At 34.9% G+C, this 22,984-nt stretch overlaps 1 protein-coding gene across 6 annotated transcripts in view; it reads right to left on the reverse strand.

Annotated features, from left to right (window-relative positions):
• PALS2 (protein associated with LIN7 2, MAGUK p55 family member) overlaps positions 1-22,984 on the reverse strand; it is a 147,613-nt gene that overhangs the window by 35,666 nt on the left and 88,963 nt on the right. For 5 of the 6 annotated variants that reach the window (XM_006162403.3, XM_006162404.3, XM_014593225.2 and 2 more), the window contains 7 exons: positions 20,996-21,145; positions 19,998-20,225; positions 8,769-8,810; positions 4,765-4,896; positions 2,603-2,702; positions 2,205-2,273; positions 45-206 (listed from right to left, as the gene is read on the reverse strand). In XM_006162403.3, the coding sequence (XP_006162465.1) occupies positions 45-206; positions 2,205-2,273; positions 2,603-2,702; positions 4,765-4,896; positions 8,769-8,810; positions 19,998-20,225; positions 20,996-21,145 (883 nt within the window). The remainder of the gene's footprint in view (positions 1-44; positions 207-2,204; positions 2,274-2,602; positions 2,703-4,764; positions 4,897-8,768; positions 8,811-19,997; positions 20,226-20,995; positions 21,146-22,984) is intronic. The other variant, XM_027765928.1, reaches the window with a different exon arrangement.

The following is a 22,984-nucleotide window of genomic DNA, read 5'->3' on the forward strand; positions in this document are numbered from 1 at the left end:
CACACTCTTGCCTGCCAATCAAAGAGTAAACATGGAATACTTACATGGCACGGTTGTTCCAAATCTAGTGGGGTTCAATACTATGAACCTGTTTTTCAAGCTTCTTCGGCCTACACCTTGAGCTCCTATCAATACTAATGTTTTTCTCTGGAAGGGAGGCATTTTGGCTACTTCCTCATATATCTGGATTTCATGGCGATCAAATTCTAAATATAAAAAGAGATAGAAAAGATTTTATTCAGTTTTTTTTGTACACATGAAAAAAATGCTATTCTGTCAGTAATGGCGTAATTTTCTCGATAGTTAACTGCCACTTGAATTGTATCCCCTTTGTAGATTTGATTTCTACAAAATCTGTCAAGTACAATAAACTATCTTATATATTGATTTAAATATCTACTTTTGTCTACTTGCCCTTAAAAATGTTGAATCAAGAAGAAAAAAAAAATCTGTGTTTTATTTATCATATAGTTTATCCATTGAAACCTCTTTATTGTCAATTTATTAGCAGAAATAATTCCTTTAATATAAATAATCAAATTACAGATCAGCCTTTATAATTTATGCTAAAAAGTATATATCAAATATGGAGTAAAGGAGTATGCCTAGTGTGGCTGCTTAAATAAATTACATAGAATGAATATATGCTCTTCCAAGATATAATTAAATAAATACTGTGCAGTGAATCTGCAAAAATTAGTTTAAGTAATAAAATCCATACAGATAATATATTGACATTTAAATATTAAGAGATTCTGAAATTTATATATAAAACAAAATGTTGGACTCAAACTATTTGCAGTAGAAACATATCCTTAAATTATAATTTTCAGTCAATGGGAAAACTATTATCCTACAAAAACACAAGTTTAGAATGTTTCTATTTTGCAGAAAGACTTAAAAAGGCATATATTTAATGAACAATAAGGCCAAATTGGATTTGAATCATATATTATTACTGCTATAACTCTTAATATGTAGAAACGACACTTCTTTCTTAGGTTTCTATCATTATAGTAACTCTCCCTTTGCACAATTTTCTCCACAGTAGATTAACCTAACATTAAGGGAGAAATGACCAGGCCAGTCTTACAGCCTAGTGGTTAAGGGAGTTGAATTCCACATTGCAGACCATGGTTCAAATCCTGGCTCTGGTAGTTTGAAAAACATGCCAGGTATATGTGTATGTGCATGCCCCAAATCCCAATGGAATGGAGAAGTAGAGGAAAAGGGATTGTGATGTGACCATTCCCCTTGGGGGCTGCCCCTTCCCCCCACTTCTCTCTGGCAAGTGTATGCTCCCCTTGGAAAACAGATAGAGAGAGAAGCCTACTTCTATATTATTTCATTTATTATCAGTATAGAGAGGTAGCTCTGAAGTGTATAAGTACTTTAAAAAGCTGTCAATTTCTCTGATTAAGCTTCCAGAGCCTTCTGATTCATAGAACTGGATTTCACTCCTATCATCTCTGTAACTAAGAAGAATAAAGATGGTATTTTCCATATTTAGCTTCTTTCTTCTTCATCGTCTTTTTTCTTTCTCTCTTTTTTAAAAAATAGGGAATGGGTACCTAATCCACACCGGGGGTTTTATTTCTTTTCATTTAATTTTTTGAAGTTTCTTTTAGCTTTACTGAGATATAGTTAACTAATAGGAATTGTATATACCTGATGTTGTGATCATTGTGCAAAATTACATAGCTACTCTTTTATTTCTTTTGTACTTACCTTTCTTTAAAATGAAAGGATTTAAGAATCCAGCTAGATCAGACTAAGATTCTTTTTGGGCTAACGCCATTTTTCTGAAAGTATCATGCAAAATGTCATGGTAAAAACAACTGCCCTTACTCATAACTCTTTAATATCTTCATAAAGGCATTCTGCCCTTTAGAAATGTCACATAATTTACTATTTCAAAATTCTCTGAACAAACAGTTTGAATTATAACATCTCTCCTTCATTAATACAAGCATAAATCCTAAACTATTTTGTTGTAAACTAAACTACAAAACAAAGCGTTGATATTAGATAATATGAAACTCTTTATATTACATTGTACCGTGCATTTATCTGTCAGCCCCTTGCAACTGGGTACTACTCTAAATTACATTCACTTTGAATTATACATTTAGAGCTTATGCCTCAGAAATCAATGATATAAAGCTACTGTACTTGGATGTCTCAAAAAGTTATCTAAAACCTACCTGCATTCCTGGTTGTAAGATACATCATCTTTTTCTTTTTTTTGCTACTTATAGTTCCACAGAAAGGTCCTAAAGGATGATAAGACAAATATAACTTAAACAGTACATCAGAACTTAATAAAATGACTCTGTAGTATTCTAGAGGGGTGGGAGAATTATCTTCTCAATGTTGCATCTGGAAGCAAAAGGGAGCAGGGGTGACCTAAGCCACTGAATTTTGATACTCTACCAGCAGGTGGCAGAAAGGGATCAAAAAGATACTTTGGAGAGAAATAATGCAGATGGGAGGGATTAACTCCAGACATATTTTAAATAAATTCATTTGCTTATTCAGACAAAAGAGGCAAAAATGGCAGCTGGAAAGAACTGCTTGTTACTTATTGTTTCGAACTCATCACCTGAATTGTCCCAGTCTCTTCTAACAAATGCTTTTCTCTTCTCTTCCAGGAACTGGCTTGGAATGAGACCAGCGCTTCCTCCCTCTTTTACATGGCTAGCCTAGAATCAAATTAATGAATTGCATATCTCAGTGACCAAAATTTGAGACCATATTCTAATAAGGACAAGCAGTGTCATTAAAAAACAATGTCACATTTGCTCTCAAAAACAATCTTGACATTTAAATCCATAGCACTGCCAGTTAAAATATTTAAACATTTTAGCACTGAAGAATCAATTGATATCTAAAATTCTTTCTGTCACCTGGTAGTAAAACTTTGGGACCAAGATAAAAGGTATATAGGCTCTTTAAATTACTAAAACATTTTATTTATTACACTGATTGGAAGAAGGTAGAGAGATCAATGCTTCTATAGCAAGGTGTGTTAAGAGAATATTTCATCTAGTGCCCTTTAGTGAGACATTTACTGTCAACCTCGATTCTACTATGTTGGTATTTCCTGAGGACCAATCAATGTAAAGGAGATAATATTGGGAATATATAGAACAGATTTTAATTCATGGTACCAGAAATCTACATATCCTAAGGCAGTAAATTTAAAGGAGGTAAAACTTCACCTAATGTCAAAAGATGAACTAGTAAAATTGAGTCAAAGAAATGATATTTTAAAATAGTAACTGAAGAACTGGATGATGGTGGATGATCTCATAAAGTTAGTATTTGTCCTTACAACTAATATAGAATCTGGTACCAGCTTTAGCAGCTAAACCCCTACAAAACAGAACTTAAACTAATGAACTGCCAAAATGCAGAAAGAAATTGAAATTACAGTGACAAGATTAGAAGAGGAAAGTAAGAGATGGAATCCACAGAAATGAGAAACAAGAGAAAATTAGAAAAAGCCAATAAAGGAAATAGCCATAGAAGGCAGATTTTTAAAATTAGGGTTCTAAGAAATTTAGTAGAAATCTCTTGCTTGAAATGATGGTTTAATTTACCCGTTTCATAGTGCCATAGAGTACAAGTGCCATAGAGTACACTTCTACATATAAAACAATGTCCTAATTTAAATTGAAGGACATATTAAAAAGACTGTTTTCCTTCTGTCATTTATTTTTCCTTATCTAAAACAATGAAATTCATTAGAGCTCGTAATAAAACTAACATCTCAGTTAATTTTCGAGTCTAGTTCTAGATCCTGGGTCCTTTCCACTTGTTTAATCTGGTTCTCGTTTGCACCGATAGTTTAAGGAATTCCAGACTCTGATTTGTCAGTTTCTCTAGTTTTTAATACTATGATTATTAGTGATATAAACGCTTACAAAAACAGACTTATTATTGCTGCTAGAGATTTCTGAAAGCTGTATTAGGAGAAAGGTCTCTGTCTTAGAGACCTGGAAAATGGAGGGAATGAAGAGACAGTGATAACACACATCTCTTTTCATATACATAGGTTTTAACACAAGACCGAACAAAACTGAGAGAGCAAATTTTTGTTTCTCAGAAGAGATAGGCAGTTAGGATTTAAAACTTAAGAAATTATGTTTTAAGCCACCAGGTTTGGGACTTGAACTGTGGTCGACTACATGGGAGTCCAGTGATGGAATGATTATAACATCTGTAGGCTCCTTAAGAAATTATGTTTTAAGCCACCAGGTTTGGGACTTGAACTGTGGTCGACTACATGGGAGTCCAGTGATGGAATGATTATAACATCTGTAGGCTCCTTAAGAAATTATGTTTTAATTGTCATGAATGTACACAGAGGAAGAGGAAACAAAAGAAATACCCATAGAAAAAGACTGGTAGTTACAACAAACAAAACACAAACACTAAAAAGGGATGACTCTGAGTGAGTCCTTCTTGCCCTATAGAATAGTTTAATACAATTACCCAAGTGAAAGAATCAATTGATTTAATCCCTAAGCCAATGGGAAAACACTACAGGCTGGTTAATTCTACATTTATTATAGCTACTCACAAATTCCCTCTCAATTTGGTCTTCTGTCCACAAAATGAGTAGCCATGAAGCAGGAGCTGTTCATGCAGGAAAAATCATTGGAACAAATGCTAATATATTCTTCCTGAATATTCAGATATTGGCCAGATCTAAGATTAAAAATAGAAAAGCATTGAGGAAATTCTAAGAAACATACTAACCTGCCACCAATTTGGATCTTCTCTGTTTACAATCTGAAGAATTTCTCCTTTGGAAAACTTCAATCCTGCTTCTTTGCAGGGTATCAGGTTATCATTGTATGGATTATAATCAAAATGACACTTCACGAATACCTAAAACACATAACACAATTAAAACACTGTAAGATGTAGCAGCTGACATTGGATTTTTGAAATCTATTTCAAACCATCATGATTTAACTGTAACTGACAACGTATTTACTACTTCAGGTAAGAAACTGGTTTTTCACAAATAAAAATTAAGTTATTAAAATATTACTAGAAGAATTTGGTATCGTAAGAAAGAAATAAACATTAATACTATATTAAAATTTCATTTCTATATTAACATTTCATCTTATATCAATGGACTTTCATAATCATTCTATTACACCACACTTCTACTTTCCTCCATCTTTTCACTTGATTTTCTAACCAATACTGCATAATATTTAATATAAGTAAATACAACTTTCCAATAAATGTTTTAAAAATATATATGCAGCGATTTAAGACGTATTTCAGATATAAGGGGACATCAAAAAGTTCATGGAAATGGAATTTGGAGATACAAATACAAATGTTTTTTCCTCAACATATGCTGTATCAAGTTCAAGATACTTTTGTAAGTGATGATGCCAGCCATTTAGTTCCTAAAGAACTGAGGGCTCTATAAATTTTTAATAATGCCAATATACTCTTTTTACATTATTATCCTTTTAATGTCAGAGGATATATGCATATGTGCTCATGTAAGAGAGCACTCTCCAGAGAAAGAGAGAAAACACCCGTAGTGGGGCCTGGTCACACTACAATATTTTTTTCCAGTTCTCCATCTTGTCAGGATCCTTGGCACACATAAGTGCCTGGTATGTTTTCCAAACTCCTACAGCAGGACTTTAACCCTGGTCAGCCATGTGGGATCCAGCTTCCTTTGTGCAATGATTATCTACTGTGCTATTGATTCAGTTCTTTATCATTATTAACTGAAGAAAAATGGGTATCCTTTGAAGTTTTTTTTAAGATTAGGAAATAAGGGACCAGCAGTTAGCGTAATGGCTATGTCGCTAAACTCCCAAGTAGTTGACCACAGTTCAAGTCCCGGACTCGGTGGCTTAAACTCATGTCCGGCGTGTGCGTGCATGCCCAGGATCCCTAGAGAAGAATGAAGGAGAAGGAATTGCAGTGTGGCCATTCCCCCTGGGGGGTGATTTCTTGCTTTCTGTCTCTCCATCTCTCTTTCTGGAGAGCGCATGCAACCTATAGTAAAAACCTCTCCACAAAAAAAAAACCTAAAGTAAAAACCCCTCCAAAAAAAAAAAAAAAAAAAGAAAAAAAAAAGATTAGGAAACGAAAAGAAGTTATAAAGAGCCAAATGAGGACTAAAAGTGGATGCTTAGTGACTTCCCATCAAAACTCTCACAAAACTGCCCTTGTTAATGAGAGCAATGACAGAAACATTGCCATCATGGAGAAGACTCTCTGGGGAAGGTTTCCTGGGTATTTTTCTGACAAAGTTTTGGCTAACTTTCCTAAAACACTGACAATAAGCAGATGTTACAGATTGCTGGTGCTCCAGAAAGTCAACAAGCAAAATGCCTTGATCATCCCAAAACACCATTGCCATGACCTTTGCCCGACTAACCTACTTTTGCTTTTATTGGACTACTTTCACCTCTTGGTAGTCTTCACCATTGCTTGGTGTTTTGATTGTACAGCAAAGATTTCAACCCCTGTTACTATTCTTTGAAAAAACAGTTGAGGATTTCCATCTCACTTGTTTAACATTTTCATCAAAAACTTATCTATAGCTGATTTGGGTACAACAGTTTTGGCAACCATCAAACAGAAAGTCTGTGGGCCAGCAGGTGGTGTAGTGGTTAAGATGCTGGATTGTCACATGACCGACTGCAGTTAGAGTCCCGGACCCCACAGCTTGAAAATCACAGCTGGTGTGTGTGAGTGCATGCCCAGAATTCCAAGAGGAGAATGGAGGACAAGGAAGGGATTGTGGTGTGGCCATCTCCCTGGGAGGTGATTTCTCACTTTTCATCTCTCTCTTTCTCTTTCTGGTGAGCATATGTGTCCTATGACAAAAACCTTTAAAAACAAACAAAGAAACCAGCAAGTTTGCCCAACTTTAATTTTCAGTCAGAATTATCTAAGCTGAGCCAACTGAGACGCCTGTGTGTTGGCTGTTGCTGCTGTTGTTAATCACTAGTCCTCTTCAATTAGGGCATATACATTAACTTTCTCCTAAACTGATGTGGATAGTCTACAAGTGTCATCTTCAACACTGTCTTGTCCCTTCTTAAAAGGATTTATTGGGAACCAGCAGTTAGCGTAATGGCTATGTTGCTGGACTCCCATGTAGTCGACCGCGGTTCGCGTGCCGGACCCGGTGGCTTAAAACTCACGCCGGGTGTGTGTGCATGCATGCCCAAGATCCCGAGAGGAGAATGGAGGAGAAGGGATTGCAGCGTGACCATCCCCCCTGGGGGGTGATTTCTCGCTTTCTGTCTCTATGTTTCTCTCTGTCTGTCTGGCGAGCGCACATGCCCTATAGCAAAAACCTCTCCAAAAAAAAAGGATTTATTCACATGTAAACTGCTGATTTCTTTGGGGTATTGTCCCCATAAACTTTTTGTAAAGCAGAAGTAATTTCATCTTTTTTCTGCTCAAGCTTCACCATAAATTTGGTGTCTTCTTGTTTTAATTTTCACAGAATTTAAGTTACTATGATAGGATTTCTTTTTAAACTGATGTCTTTTCCTTCTTAGTGCCTCAAACTATATCATGTTCAGACATGTTACAACAGCTTAGTATGAATTTATTTTGGTGTTAAAAAAATTGAAATCCACGCATATTTTTTTCATAGTGCACATCTTCCATGAACTGTTGAAGACTTTTTATATGTCATAGATGACTTTGTGAAAGGTCCCTGCAATCAAAATGAGATGATCAAAGTTCATGCTGAAGCAAGACCTGAAATATATTTGAAAACTTAAAAAATTAAAGCCCAATTTTAATCTCTACTAATATTTCTTTAATCATACAGATTTACATTTGTCAGACTAGGGCAAAAAATACTTTTCTGGAATCATCTTGCTCTGATTTATATAATAACCTTAAATTTAACTAATAACCATTATTATTATTGTAGTACATACACTGAAAAACCCCTGAAACAATTTTTCAATTAAATTAGTCTAAGTATAAACATTTCTTTTAAATCTGATTATTAATAAATTATGTGTCTGTTATCCTACTATATATGATCTCCAATGTTTGGAATACTTTGCTTATTCACTTTAATTTGATTTATAATGAAGCATTTTCAGTATTTTATGGCAAGTTCAGACCAATTACTTTTTTAAAAACAGACTTATTTCATATATATTTATATAAATTCAAATTTTATCTTCTAAAAAAGTACCTTATCATTAATCAGATGAACTTTAAAAAAAGCAGGCGAGCACACAATTAGTCAAACTAACATTGTTATTTTTCTATTTGTTCATCATACTTCTATAAATATAACCAAACAAGATATCCAAATAACACAAGTAAATACATTACATTATTAGTGTGGCAAAAAGTAATGTGACACATATTAAAATAATTTTAAAATATCTAAATTTAGGGATGCAATAAATTTTAGTTATTTATAATTAGATAATTTTGATGGAAAGCATTCAGAACATTTGCAATTGGCCTTTAGAAGGCTAAATATTAATGATTTTTAAGAAATCACTAAGTCAATAATTATTTTTTCCTCATATACAATCTTAGATGTATCTAAAAGCAAGCATACAAACAATATTAAGATAGCTAAAATGTGACAACTGGCTATGTTGACAACAGCATGCAGCTCAATGTTTTGGCAGTCACAAAAAATCAAAATGATTAAGCTTACATGAAGTAAATTTAGTCGGTAATAAGACAGAAAAATGGAGTATCACAGTATGTTCTGAAAGACATCATACCTGACGGGTGTGTGCTGGATGCTTCTCCATACTGACGCAACTCTAAAAACATATTTTTCAATTGCATAAATAAAGCCACACTTTTAATTTATAATAAGTTAACAAAATACACACTACTGGCCCATTTTATTATTACATTTATTTGGTAAAGCAACTGCCTCCCTAACTAATTGTCCACAGAGTATAATACCTGCGAATTACAAATGACTGAAAAAAAGAGGTATTTTGAGATGAAGAAGAGAAATAGGATTGGTAGCAAAGTTTTAACAATACCCATATAATTTTTATTTCTCTGGAAAGATACACTGAATGAATACTAGTAAGAGCATCTTGTCATTTAATCGTGAATTGTCTTTATCATTCCATACATGGGACAAGATATATTTTGTCACCATAAAGCTCAGATTTCACAAGATAGTTTAAATTTCAACTATTTATTCCCCTACTCACATTCATACCATTCTGGAAATGGCATTATTTGTTAAATACAAACTATATCTCTCAAATGTAACAGATTTCTAGAAGAAACAATTCTCATTTTGTCATTTATCAAACTAATTTCTGGCACATTATTCTCACACTGAAAAGCTCAGATTACCCTGGCTTTACTTTGAACTTGGAAAATTTGTCCAAAAAAATCAATTAAGCCCAACTTTTGATCTAAGGATTCTGTAATGACCTTAAGATCATTAAAGATTTGACAAGATTTAGAGTAATTACATTTTACCAAGTGTATTTTAAGGTATTTCACTAATAAGTTATCGATGTTAATACACATTTATTATTAAGAAGTCACTAAACACTACCTAATACTGTGAAATGTTTCCATTTCATACTCTTATTACTGAAAAGAATTAAGTAACCAAGAATTTAAAGTAGATAGAAAGAGAAAAGGAAGTACAAGTGGCTCTTAAACATCGATGGTTCAATCTCACTCAGAGTTGAAATAGAAATTAAAACTATTTTGTGATAATAGTATTTTCTTCCTATCGAATCAGCAGAACTCTAAATATCTGAAGACATACTGTAGATAGGAATGTGGGCTAAAAGGTGTTTTCCTAAAAGGTCATAGAAAAATTATTCCACCCCTTGAGAGGCCAATTTGGCAATAGCTATCAAAGTTACAACCCTGATAAACCCTGTGAACTAGTAAACCACTCGGAATATATTTGACAACTATATTCAAAATGCTTATGTACCAAAACTATTAACTACTGAATGATTTCTAACAGAAAATGACTAGAAAGCAACCTAACTGTTTAGTAAACAAATGATTACGTTTATGTACTGTGGTACCACATAGCTGTTTTAAAAAGGTGGTGTGTATGTGTCTCTCTGTATGTACATGGGTGTCAAGAGTCAGTCCAGGGACCAGCAGATGGTGTAATGGTTATGTCACTGGAGTCCCATGTAGTTGACTGTGCTTTGAGTCCTAGACCTGGCGGCTTAAAACACACGCCAGACATGTCTGCGTGCATGCCCAAAATCCCAAGAGGAGAATGGAGGAGAAAGGATTGTGGCATGGCCATCCCTCCTGGTGGGGTTATTTCTTGCATTCTGTTTCTCTGTCTCTCTCCGTTTCTCCAGTGAGCACTTACGCCCTATAGCAAAAAAAAAAAATTTCTCTTAAAAAAGAAAAAAAAAAAAAAGGCAGTCTATGTACCAATAAATAAAAATCAAGATACATGATTAAATGAAAACAATAAGGTTCAAATAGCATGTATGCTATGTACCCTTTTTATGAAAAAGGAGATGCAAGGGGGATAAGAATATGTAATTTCCATTTACTTGCATATTAATAAAGAAAAATATAGAGGGATTGAGACGGCAGGTTTTTCCTTCTGGTCTCAGCTGAGTACAGATCGGGGCAAGTATACAAGAAAACTACCTGCACCATCTTTCTAGGCAGCTATTTCTTCCCTGATGTAAAAATCTTTTGCAAGTATTAACGGGGATGATATCAGGAGGTTATACAAGGTCAGGAATAGATTATATTCTCACCAGGCTGAGTAAAAAAATCTCAACACTCATGGCACACTGGGCATAGTACTTAGCAATGTTATGCCCTAGACCTATCCTGCTCTAGTTGCACCTAACAAAGCTTGAAATGGAAGATGTGGCAGAATCAAACTATACCCAAGTAATTTAACTGTATCCCAGAATAAAGCTTAAGAATATTTCTAATCCAAAAGCAACCAGCACCCAATAAGATAAGATTCATGAGGCCTGGCAGCTAATCACAAATAATCAGGCATGCAAAGAAGTAGAAAAAGCAACCTATAATGAGGAGTAAAATCAATTAAGAGTGACCAAGATGGCTGACCTCATAGAGCAATGAGTGATTAAGTGCTCTGTGAAGGGACCTGGATCCCCACATGGCTGACCATGGTTCCAATTCCAGTCCCAGCAGCTTGAAAAATATGTTGGGTATGTGTGCTTGCATGCCCCAAATCTTGAGAAGATGAAGAAACAGAGGAAAAGGGCCTATAGCATGACTAGGCTCCATTGGAGGACACTTTTTCTCTCTCTCTTTCTGCCATGTTCACATGCCCTCTGATATATTAGAAAACAAAAACAAACAAAAATAATCTTCACTATTAAAGGTTTAATAGCCAGCAGCATATGGAATTAAAAAAAGCTATATTAATTGAATGGATACATATGTAAAAGCTTAAATCTTCTTTATTCTGTTACATGTTCTTAAGGATTTTAAAAAAAGTGTGACCCAGAAAGGACAAATATAATGAGATTATATACAAAGACATTATAGTAATTACTTTGGTTTTATATACTGCATTCATATGTTTGAGAAGCTAGAGGAGCTGGGAAGATTAGATAGACACATGACAGACAAAAAAGAACCAATTTGAACTTCTAGAGGTGAAAATCAAAATGTCTAAGAAGAAAAACACACTAGGTGTGATTAATAGCAGATTAGACATTACAGAAGAGAATGTTAGCAAACTTGAAGACAAAGCAATAGAACTATCCAACATGAAAAACATAGAGAAAAAAGACTGAAATACAGAGTAGCAGTGAGTAGGGCCAGAAGGTGGTGTGGTGGTTAAAGTGGTGGACTCCTCTCTGGTCAACCATTGTTCAAGTCCTGGACCCGGTGGCTTGAAAATAACACCTGGTACATGTGCGGGCATGCCTAATATCCCAGAAGGAGAATGGAGAATGGCTGTGTGGCTACTCCCTACCCCTGGTGTGATTTCTCTCTTTCCCCTCTCTTTGCCCCTCTCTCTCTGGTGAGTGCATGCACTCTATGGTAAAAGCCTAGAAAAAAAAAAAGAAAAGTGTCAATAACTTATGGGACAACTTCAAGGAGTCTAATACACATGTAATTGAAGTCTCCAAAGGAAAGGAGAAACTGAGAGAAAAAATATTTGAAAAAACTATGGTCAAAGTTTTTCCAAATTTCATGAAAGAGTTCTTTCAACAACTGGAGGTAGAAAAAAATGAATATCTATATGCAAAAATACAAACTATCTCGAGGTAGCATATGATGTAATGGTTGTGCTGCTAGACTCCCACATGGCTGACTATGGTTCAAGTCTCAGACCCGGTGGCTTGAAAATCAAGCCAGGTATGTGTGTGTATGTGCCCAAGATTCTGGTAGAAGAACAGAGAAGGGACTGTGGTGTGGCCTTCTCCCTGGGGGGTGATTTCTCAATTTGTCTCTCACTGTCTCTGTCTCTCTCTCTCCCTGGGAGTACTCACTCTAAGGCAAAAACCTCTAAAAGCAAACAAACAAACTTTCTATCCTCACATCCTATATAAAAAGTAGCTAACTTGGTATAAATGGACCATATCCCTAGACAGAAAGAACTGAATTATAAACTTCTAGAATACAGGAGAAAAAAAATCTTTTTTTTTTTTTTTCCTAAGAGGTTTTTGCTATAGGGCACATGCACTTGCCAGAAAGACAGAGAGAGAGAAAGCAAAAAAATCACCCCCTTGGGGAGATGGCCACGCCACAATCCCTTCTCCTCCATTCTTCTCTCGGGATCTTGGGCACGCACGCACATGTGCCCGGCGTGAGTTTAAGCCACCCACCCAGTCTGGGACTCAAATCACGGTCAACTAAGAGTCCAGCGACATAACCATTATGCCAACCACTGGTCCCAGAAAAAAAAATCTTTATGGCCTTGGGTTAACAAGAATTTCTTATTAAAAAAAAAAACACACACACACACACACAAAAACCCAAAAAACAAACAAACAAAAAACATGATTCATAAAAGAAAAAACTGCTATACTGGACTTCATAAAAATTAAAAACTTCTACTCTCTGAGTGACTCTGTTAAGAGAGATGATACGGAAACTGGAAGAAAATCTTTGCAAATCACAATTTTTTTAAAAAAATAAACCATAGATTAGTTTTTTTGTTGTTGTTTACTATAGGGCACGTACGCTCGCCAGACAGACAGAGAGAGACATAGAGACAGAAAGCGAGAAATCACCCTCCAGGGGGGATGGTCATGCCACAATCCCTTCTCCTCCATTTTCCTCTTGGGATCTTGGGCACGCATGCACACGTGCCCGGCGTGAGTTTTAAACCACTGGGTCCGGGACGCGAACCACATTCGACTACCTGGGAGTCCAGAGACATAGCCATTACGCTAACTGCTGGTTCCCTAGATTAGTTATTTTTAATACCCATCATGCCATGAATTCATAGGGAATAGGTAGCTCAGGCTCCTTTCCATTGGTTCTCACAAAGTGTGCTTCTCTGGGTGGAGCAGGCTGGTGCCATTCTCTTTGTCTTCCTTCTTTTTCTTGTTATTTTCCTTCACATGTTTTAGGAAGCGATCTCTGCTCTTAGAACGCTGAATACGCACATTATTTCTCTTGGCAAGAATCTTGCCCTTGTTTGTTCACAACAATGCCAACAGCATGCTGGGTAACACTGTAGACTCTTCCAGTTTTGCCATGGTAACATTGGTGGGGCATTCCTTTTTGAACAGTATGCATTCCCTTGATATCTACAATATCACCTTTCTTATACATTCGCATATATGTCAAAGGAACCACTCCACGTTTTATAAAAGGCCTAGAGAACATACATCGGGTGCCTTTCCTCTTTCCCTCTGTGTTTCCCTTTGTGTTCGTCATTTTGGTTAATTACTGGAAGATGGCAGTTCCGGCCAAGAGGGCAAATCACAATTCTGATGAGGTAATTATATACTTTAAAAGTAAATATTGCACAGGAATATGCTGTGCTTATATGCAAATAGCAATAATTAATACGGGGAAAGAAATAAAATGAGTGGTTGTAGGAACAGTTCCACCATGACCAGATCAGAATGTGGCGAGTAATTCAGGAAAATGGCAAAACAAGTTGCGAGTGTTGGTAACAAAATCTAGGACTCAAGCCATAGTTCCAGGACTATGTGAATCTGCACATCAGAATGAGAGACAAGATGATGAATGAAGTGATCACAGTTGCTAAGATTTCTATGACAACCGAGGTGATCAAAGGCTGTCCTTTTCCTCAAGATGTTCAGAGTATAAATTGGCCTGTTTGGCTAAATACAGACACACAGTGATTCTGAGATCACTCTACTGATACTATCAATAGACTAGGTGTTTTGTTTAAAAAGTTATGAAGGGCGATATACACTCCCATTTGGACATACCACCCCAAAGAAAGGCTAGATCCCTAAATAGTTTTCCTACCCTCATTCTATTCTATCCCATCCCATCATCCTAGCTTCCCCTAAATCTTATATTCCCAAACTAACTACTTTTCTTTTTGTGTGTTTAATTGTACCTATATGTATTTAGCTATTTTAAACTCAAATATTTTAATGCTATATATCTTTTGATGTTTATATGCTTATAAACATGTTTCCAGCTGTACATACCTAAAAATTATTCTAGGAAATTACTGTGTCTTAGTATATGTAAACATTCAACTGCATGAGATACTACTGGCTTTTGTCCTTTAACGTGGTTGTACCAACTTACATGGCTATCACCAATGTAGAAGAGACACTATAGATCCACAGCTACAGTTTTTGCCAACCAAATGGTATCTCACATTGTAATTTTTCGTGTGTGATCTTTATAGATAAATTGATTATGTGTCTACTTTTACTTGATTTTTGAATGTAGAGTGAACCAGGAACATAATTTCAAACAATCTCCCTATGAATAACAATCTCCCCAACCATTCAGTGACTAGTTCGCTCATTTTCTCAATGGAACACACTATGTGTTATATGTAAAAGCAATATATATGAATAGGTCTCTATGTGCTCTCTATTCCATTATTGATGATGGTTTTTCCTATGCTGATACCACTGTATCTTCATTCCTACACATTAATAAATCCTACTTCTGCATTTCATCTTATCAAACTCCAGAAAAACCCAGTTGGAATTTTGATTGAAATTCGTTAACTCTACAAGTCATTTGAGGAAAACTGATACCTTCACAATATTGGCTTTCTGTCCATGAACACAATAAATCTGTTTATTTAGATCGTTTTTTTGTGTGTGTAGGAGTCTTGGACTTTTTTGCTAGATTTAATCCTAGACATAAATATGACATTTTCTGACTTTATTATAAATGTCATATTACATTTCTAGGTATTTGTTGATGACATATAGAAATGCAATTGACTTTTGTATATTAATCTTATTTTCATGTACCTTGCCAGATTCTAGGTAAAAAATACTATTTTTACATAAGGAATTATATTTCTTTCTTTACAAGTCATATGTTTCTGTAATTTATATTTGTTATACTGCACTTATGGAACCTTCAAGAAGATAGTGAATAGAAGTAGTGCTAGTGAACATCCTTCTCTAGTTTTCAATTTTATTTTAAAACTAGGAAAAGACTTTATGTACTTTTGTTTTAAACTACTTTCTTATTTCTTTGGATTAATTAACTGCAGCAAATAACTGTGTCTAAGCAATAATTTTTTTAATAAAAGCAGTGTCCATTTGGAATTTACAATATTACAGATCTATATTCCATTATAGCTTAAACAAAAATTTTAAGTTTTATGACTGGTTTACCCCTCCTCCTTTTTAAATTTTATTTTTAATTGACACATAATAATTCTACATATTTAAGGGGTGTGAGTTTTAAAACATGCATACATTACATAATGATCAAATTAATGTAATCTAATCAGCATTTCCATCACTTCTAATATTTATCAATTATTTTTGGTGAAAACATACAAATTCTTTTTTTAGCTTTTTTGAAATACACAATACATTATTGCTAACCACTAGTCATCCTACTATTCTTTAGAATGCTAGAACTTATTTCTCCTATCCAACTGTAACATGATATCTATTGTCCAGTCTCTCCTCATCTCCTCCCCATCTTCTGGTAACCTATAGTTTATTCTCTACTTCTATAAGCCCAACTAAACTTTTAAAAATTCCATATATTACTAGAGATATAGTAAGGATAGGGGTAATATGGAGGTGGGTATTACAGGGAGGGAGGGGAACAGGGGAAGAAAAATAAGTGTTTAATTGAAAAAACAATGAAAAGCTATTTCTGATGATAATGTATATAAGTAATGTCTTTGTCTTGACTAATATGCATGGTATTTATTTTGGAAAAAGCAATGTTGTATACTGTAAAGATATATGTAATTAAATGTAAATTTAAAAAAATTTTTTTTGAGAGATTTTCGCTATAGGGTGCGTGCGCTCACCAGACAGACAGAGAGAGACAATAGAGACAGAAAGCGAGAAATCACCCCCCAGGGGGGATGGCCACGCCGCAATCCCTTCTCCTCCATTCTCCTCTCGGGATCTTGGGCACGCACGCACACGCGCCCGGCGTGAGCTTTAAGCCACCGGGTCCAGGACGTGAACCGCGGTCAACTACATGGGAGTCCAGCGACATAGCCATTACGCTAACTGCTGGTTCCCAATTTTAAATTTTTTTAAAAGATTTTTTAAAAAATTCCACATAAGAGTGAGATCATGAGGTATTTGTCTTTCTGTGCCTGGTTCCTAAACAAAAATTTTGAAAGCAGTCAAAATTCTTGAAATTTTACTTACTTACTTATTTACTTTTTATTTTTAAGAAACAGAATCAATTCAATTGGTCTCATTGTTGGAAGCTTCATCAAAATTCTGAACAAGATCACCCTCCTCTCCAGTAGCAAGTGGTGGTTTTCCATCTAGCTTCTGCCAGTTTCCTTAAGCTTGTCAACAGCAAGCTGGTTTAAGATGCTGGGTGGCATTTCTGTCAGCTGCTTTGACTCAGCAATGGCTGGTAATAGTGAAACTGTTTGCTGCCAGACATGTGTGGATGTAGAGATTGTTAAAGTGGATCACCATTCCCTGGTGTGCACACAATATCTTTTAACTTCAGAGATACTGCTTACTACTAATTTTTTAAGGAAAACTGAAGATATTTATCCCTGGAGGGCAGCTCCTTTTCTCAACTACACAGTTGTGCCTGAAGTTTGGCCAAGTTTCTCTTGGTTTCAGATGGGTTCTTTCATTTTGTTGGAGCAGAAATGAGGTTTTGTGGGCATCTAGAGTTGGCACTTAAGAAATCTGAGGCAGACCAGCTTAGAGCTGGTCTGATTTTAAAGGGAAAATTTGTAACATTCAGTTGTTCAGAAAAATGCTTTAGTTTTTATTTTTAATAAAATTAAGGAGGTTGTGTCCTATTCCTAATTAATCTTTAACAAAAAATTATAATATTAAATTTATCAGATTCTCAGTCAAGATTATTTTCTTCTAAAATGTTAATGTATTTAGTTATACATGTGGATTTTCTAATATGAAACTATCCTAGCATACCTGAGATAAATTCAACACAAACATATTTTTTTATAGACAGTTAAACTTGATTTGCTAATATTTTGTTGAGAATCCTTACATGTATATCCTTGAGTGAAATGAACCTGTAATTTCCTTTCTTATAATGTTTTTGGAGTCCTCTTGCTTCAAAGTATGAGCAAATAAGAATTCCCATCAGTTTGGCCCTGATAAACAAATGGAATTATAAATAGTCTTTGGAAAGACTATTTATATATAAGTTGAAAACCTCCAGCATTAGCTATAACTTATAATTCATCTTGGTTATCAACTTTAAAAATAAAGGTCTTTATGACCCATAAAAGATTTTTGACTCTTAGTAAATGTCTGAAATGATTTTTATAAAGATGATCTGCTAATCACCTTGGGAAAAACTCCTATTCAGTTTATCAGCTGGAAAATCTACACAGACATTTGTTAGGGCCAAAGCCATAACTATTGAGATGATAAAAGTTTATTTTGCCTCTAAATGTCCATTATAGTCATAGAAAGGTATAAAAATTCTGAAGTTTGGACCAAAGAGGGAAAAAAAAAATCTTCCTATCACAACTAATACATAATAACAAATAATAAATCTTCCTATCTACTCAAGTTCAAGAGAGATCTCATGTTTGTCACAAACAGAAGTGTTTGTGTTTGTGACAAACAGGTACTAGTAATACCTGTAGTGATACAAGTAATAGTAATATAAGTAAGTAATACAATAGCAATAGTAATTAATACAGTATTAATACAAGTAATACTAGTAATACAAACAGGTACTAGCACTATTAAACACATAGGTCCTAATATAATTTTTTCATTAGTCTTTTTCTTGAAGACAAAGTCTTTATCTACATTTCAAACAAAGTTTATTACAGCTTATTTATTTTTAATAGCTCAACTTATATATTGAAGTTCATAATTAAAATTTCTATCCTATCTGCCAAAAGATAGTTTTAAAAAGGTGTTCAACAAATGTTATTTCAAAGAAATATATGATAATATAAAAACTAGTCTTTAAAACAATAAACATCAACAATATGAAAACAAGGTACCAAGAAAACTTATAACTTCACTCATACAACAAGCAATAAATTCCTGGAATAATAAGTCTAAACAATAGAGTTATCTAATAAACTGATGGGTACTGTCTATTTCTACACTATCTGTTTTAAAAATCCTCTCTCCCTTCCAACACTGTTACTGTAATTTTTAATTCTTTTTTTGCAATTACCTTATCTTTCTTTACAATTCTATTACACCTTTGTCACTTCATTACCCCATTCCAACAGCAATCATTGAGCACTCCTTGTGTGCTAGGCGCTGCTGTCAGAGCTGTACACAAATTAGCTCGTTTACTCCTCATAACAGTGTTTCGAGAAATAAAATATTATTCCTAAGTATTCAGTGAGAATAATGAAGTACAGAGAAGGTATGCTAATAAGTGGCAGTACTGGTATTTAAACCCAAGCAGTCATGGTAACCATCCATTAGAATTGTCCATAACAATTCACCTCAAAAAAAACACCATACCGGGACCAGCAGTTAGTATAATGGCTATGTTGCTGAACTCCCATGTAGCTGACCGTGGTTCGAGTCCCGGACCCGGTGGCTTAAAGTCAAGCCAGGAGCGTGTGTGTGCATGCCCAGGATCCCAAGAGGAGAATGGGGGAGAAGGGACTGAGGCATGGCTATCTCCCCTGGGAGGGTGATTTCTCACTTTCTATCTCTCTGTCTTTCTGGCTAGCGCATGCACCCTATAGCAAAAACCTCTCCCCCCAAAAAAACCCAAAAAACAAAAAAAACCATACCAAACCAAAACAAAAAACGATTCACCTCATACCTTCAAAAACAAAACAAAACTATCTGGTTCCACAATCATTTTTTTCTTCTTTTTGAAACTTATTCAACTTAATAAAGTTAGATGACATTTATCATTAAAACATTCCCATTTATCTATTTTACGTAAGATTGTTACAAAACCAGGTGTCTAAAATTTTCTTCCATCTGTACCCATTCTTCTTTCTGGCCTCATTTTTCATTAGCATAAACACCAAGCTGTAGATGATCTGAACTACATTCTTATCCCCTCACAGTGCCTAAATTCAAGCCTAGAACATAACAGATATAAAAACTGTTCACTAGACTAATAATTACAAGGCTTTATGGTTTTTCTGATACCTGGCTAAAGGATACTATAATTCCAGGGTTCACAATATTCATAAAGAAATTATCTTACTTTCTTTATAATAGTAAGATAGTGATAACTGTTAAAAAAAATTTTAAAAATTCACCCATGACAAGTGAGGCAACCAGGAACAATGGACAGCTGCTTTTTCTTTTCTTTAGCAAAAGTGCAACTGGTCATTTTACCCAACAGTATAATTAAAGAAATAAAAAGCATTGCTAATATTACCAAAATTTTTTATGACTAACCTGTTGAGGAGTAATGGTATCTCTATAACTTGGCAAAATTTTTAGGGTGACACTTCCACTAATATTTTTCAGCAATTCTTGTAATTCCTTTGGATTATTCCCAACTTCATGACCATTGACTTCTTTAATAATATCTCCCACATGAAGTAGACCTTGTCGATCTATCATTCCTCCATGAAGAATTCGAGCGATTACCAGATCATTATTTTCAACCCTAAATGTTACACCCTGTAGAAAATAAGGAATGGAATTTCCATTTATTTTATTTTATTAGGGAGAAATACTTACGTATTCATAAATATATACAAGACAGTATTCTAAAACAGTTAATGAATCATTCTTACTCTTCTCATGTTCTCTGCTGTCTCAACATTTGAATCCTACTAAACTATGTGCAACTATGGCAATATATACCACTCCATAAAAAGGACTTCCACTGTAAGGTTAAACCTAAAAATGAAACATAGACTAGTACATACGATATATTTCAAAGAATAAAAGGAAGTTCAAAAGAGAAAAAGAAGGAATTTGTACATTCTGATAGACCTATTCCAGGCTTCTCCTTTTTTCCACTTCAATGTTCTTATAATCAAAGTTCAGAAATAATGATTTCAGTAGTAAACAGTAAGCTTCATTACTTATCATGTCTTTAATGTTTGGCAATAATTTTCTTCTATGTAAGGTCATTAGTAAGCAACCTGATCTCATTTCTTAAAAAGGTTAGAAGCAACAGAGTAGTTATCTTCTGAAATTTTCGCTACCACTGGCTTACTTTTGGGTCCTACTTCAGTTTGGCTTTTCATTTTTGTTTAGTTTTACAGGCTAAATCAGGTTGAAAGAGCATCAGAAGCATATTAATATAGAAGCCAAAGAGATGATAAAATAAACATGAATACAGTTCACATAACAACACATTATAAAAAGAAAAAAAATTAGAATACTGAATCACAAATTACGTCTTACTTCAGATTTAAGAAGGCATCGATTTATCTACTCACCAATGGCTCCCCAGCTCTTTTGTGAATACCAAGAATACGAATGGCATCTACTGGTAATAACTGGTTGTTGATTGAATTGTTCATTTCTGGGCTGGATGGAGGTGAATCGTAACACTTGGATGCCACAATATCGTGTGCCTCTAAGAGTGACTATAAGGGAACAAAATAGCCTGTGGTTATTAGCTACTGATGGAATAAGTTACTAAAAATAATGTGTTAGTTCATTATCCCAGTGGAGTACTAAACATTTCCAAGGCACACATTATTAAATTCCCAAATGAGTTGAATAAAATATATATAAAACATTTTTCAAAAACATAGTCTTATTTTTTTTAATCATTGAACAGTATCACTTTTAGATTTGAAGAGACTGACACAGTTCAGTGATTCTTTTTAAGAGTGGCACGTTCACTGTAAACTGAAACTGTTTCTAGGTCTGGTACATTGACGGCAGTGGATTTCATTGCCACCACTGCCATCATCATCCAGTAATCATCAATCCTTATTTATTAGGTATCATAAAAACTCAAGTAACAGGGGCCCTAATTTTTAGTCTAACATTGCAGTGTTATTAATATATTTTTTTTGGTTTTTGAGAGGTTTTTGCTATAGGGCATGTGTGCTTGCCAGAAAGACAGAGAATGACAGAGAGACAGAAAGCAAGAAATTACCCCCCTAGGAGGGATGGCCACGTCGCAATCCCTTCTCCATTCTCCTCTCGGGATCTTGGGGATGCATGCACCAGGCCCGGTTGGAATTAAAGCTACTGGGTCTGGGACTCGAACCGTGGTCGACTACATGGGAGTCCAGGGACATAGCCATTATGCTAACTGCTGGTCCCAGTACAATATATTTTTACATGTGTAAAATGTGTGTTAAAAAGGTCAACAGAAAATAGATAAATATTGGCATTTTACGTAAGTGACGAGATTTTATATTATCAATAATGGCTTCAGTCTATAAAAAAGACAAGTTTTTTTTTTTTTAAGAAAAAATCCAGTAATGGTCCTAAACACGACCTTCTTTTTTCTTCTATATTTACTATGTATATATGGATGGTTTTATAGTTTCTATGAATTACTTGCATTTTTTTGGCATATTAAAAATGTTTCATTCCTTATCTAAAGGTTTATTTTTACTATAGCTGTGCATACTAAAGATGAAGCTAAGTTAAAAGTTCTTTTTTTTTTCTTGGAGAGGTTTCTTGGGCATGCACGCACACGTGCCCAGCATGAGTTTAAGCCCCCGGGTCCAGGACTTGAACCACAGTCAACTATAAGGGAGTCCAGCAACATAGCCATTACACCACCTGCTGGTCCCAAGTTAAAAATTTTAGGGGGGAAGTAAGTTCAAAACAAGAAAATCAAAGCAGAAAGAAAGGAGCAAATATCAGAGGTTTAGACTAGAAGCAATCAGCATATTGACTTGGCAGTATAAATGTCAATATGGCAATTTCTGATTTTTTTTTTTTTCGTAAAGCCACGTGTAAGAGGCTGGGGGACAAATTCAAGGAGAAAAAGAAAATCACAAATCCATAAATAAGGATTCTTCCTATAAATGATTAAAGTTACTGAAAGCTCTACCCTGCTCTTGTTCATTTTCTTTTTCTTAAAAATTTGGTAGAGGGTATATGCACTCACAGAAGTGGGATGAGAGAAAGAAAAGTAAAGTGAAATATCATTTCTCATGGGGAAATGGTCACAACATAATCTCTTCTTCATTTCTCCTTTAAGGATTTTGGGCACACATGTACACGTGCCTGGTTTATTCCTTGAGCCACCCGGTCTAGGACTCAAACTGAACAGCTGGCCACGTGAGATCTAGCCACCTTAACAGCGACCAGCTGGCCATACTGGTTAATGTTCTACTCTATATTATCTTCTTTGGCAGCATTATTTACCTCTCTCACTTAAACCCTAACTGCCCAGTAATAACTCCCACTTTTATATCTCTGGTCCAAAACTCTCATAAGTTTTAGATTTATATACT

Source organism: Tupaia chinensis, unplaced genomic scaffold (assembly GCF_000334495.1).
Source record: "Tupaia chinensis unplaced genomic scaffold, TupChi_1.0 Scaffold139943_1, whole genome shotgun sequence".
NCBI lineage: Eukaryota > Metazoa > Chordata > Mammalia > Scandentia > Tupaiidae > Tupaia > Tupaia belangeri.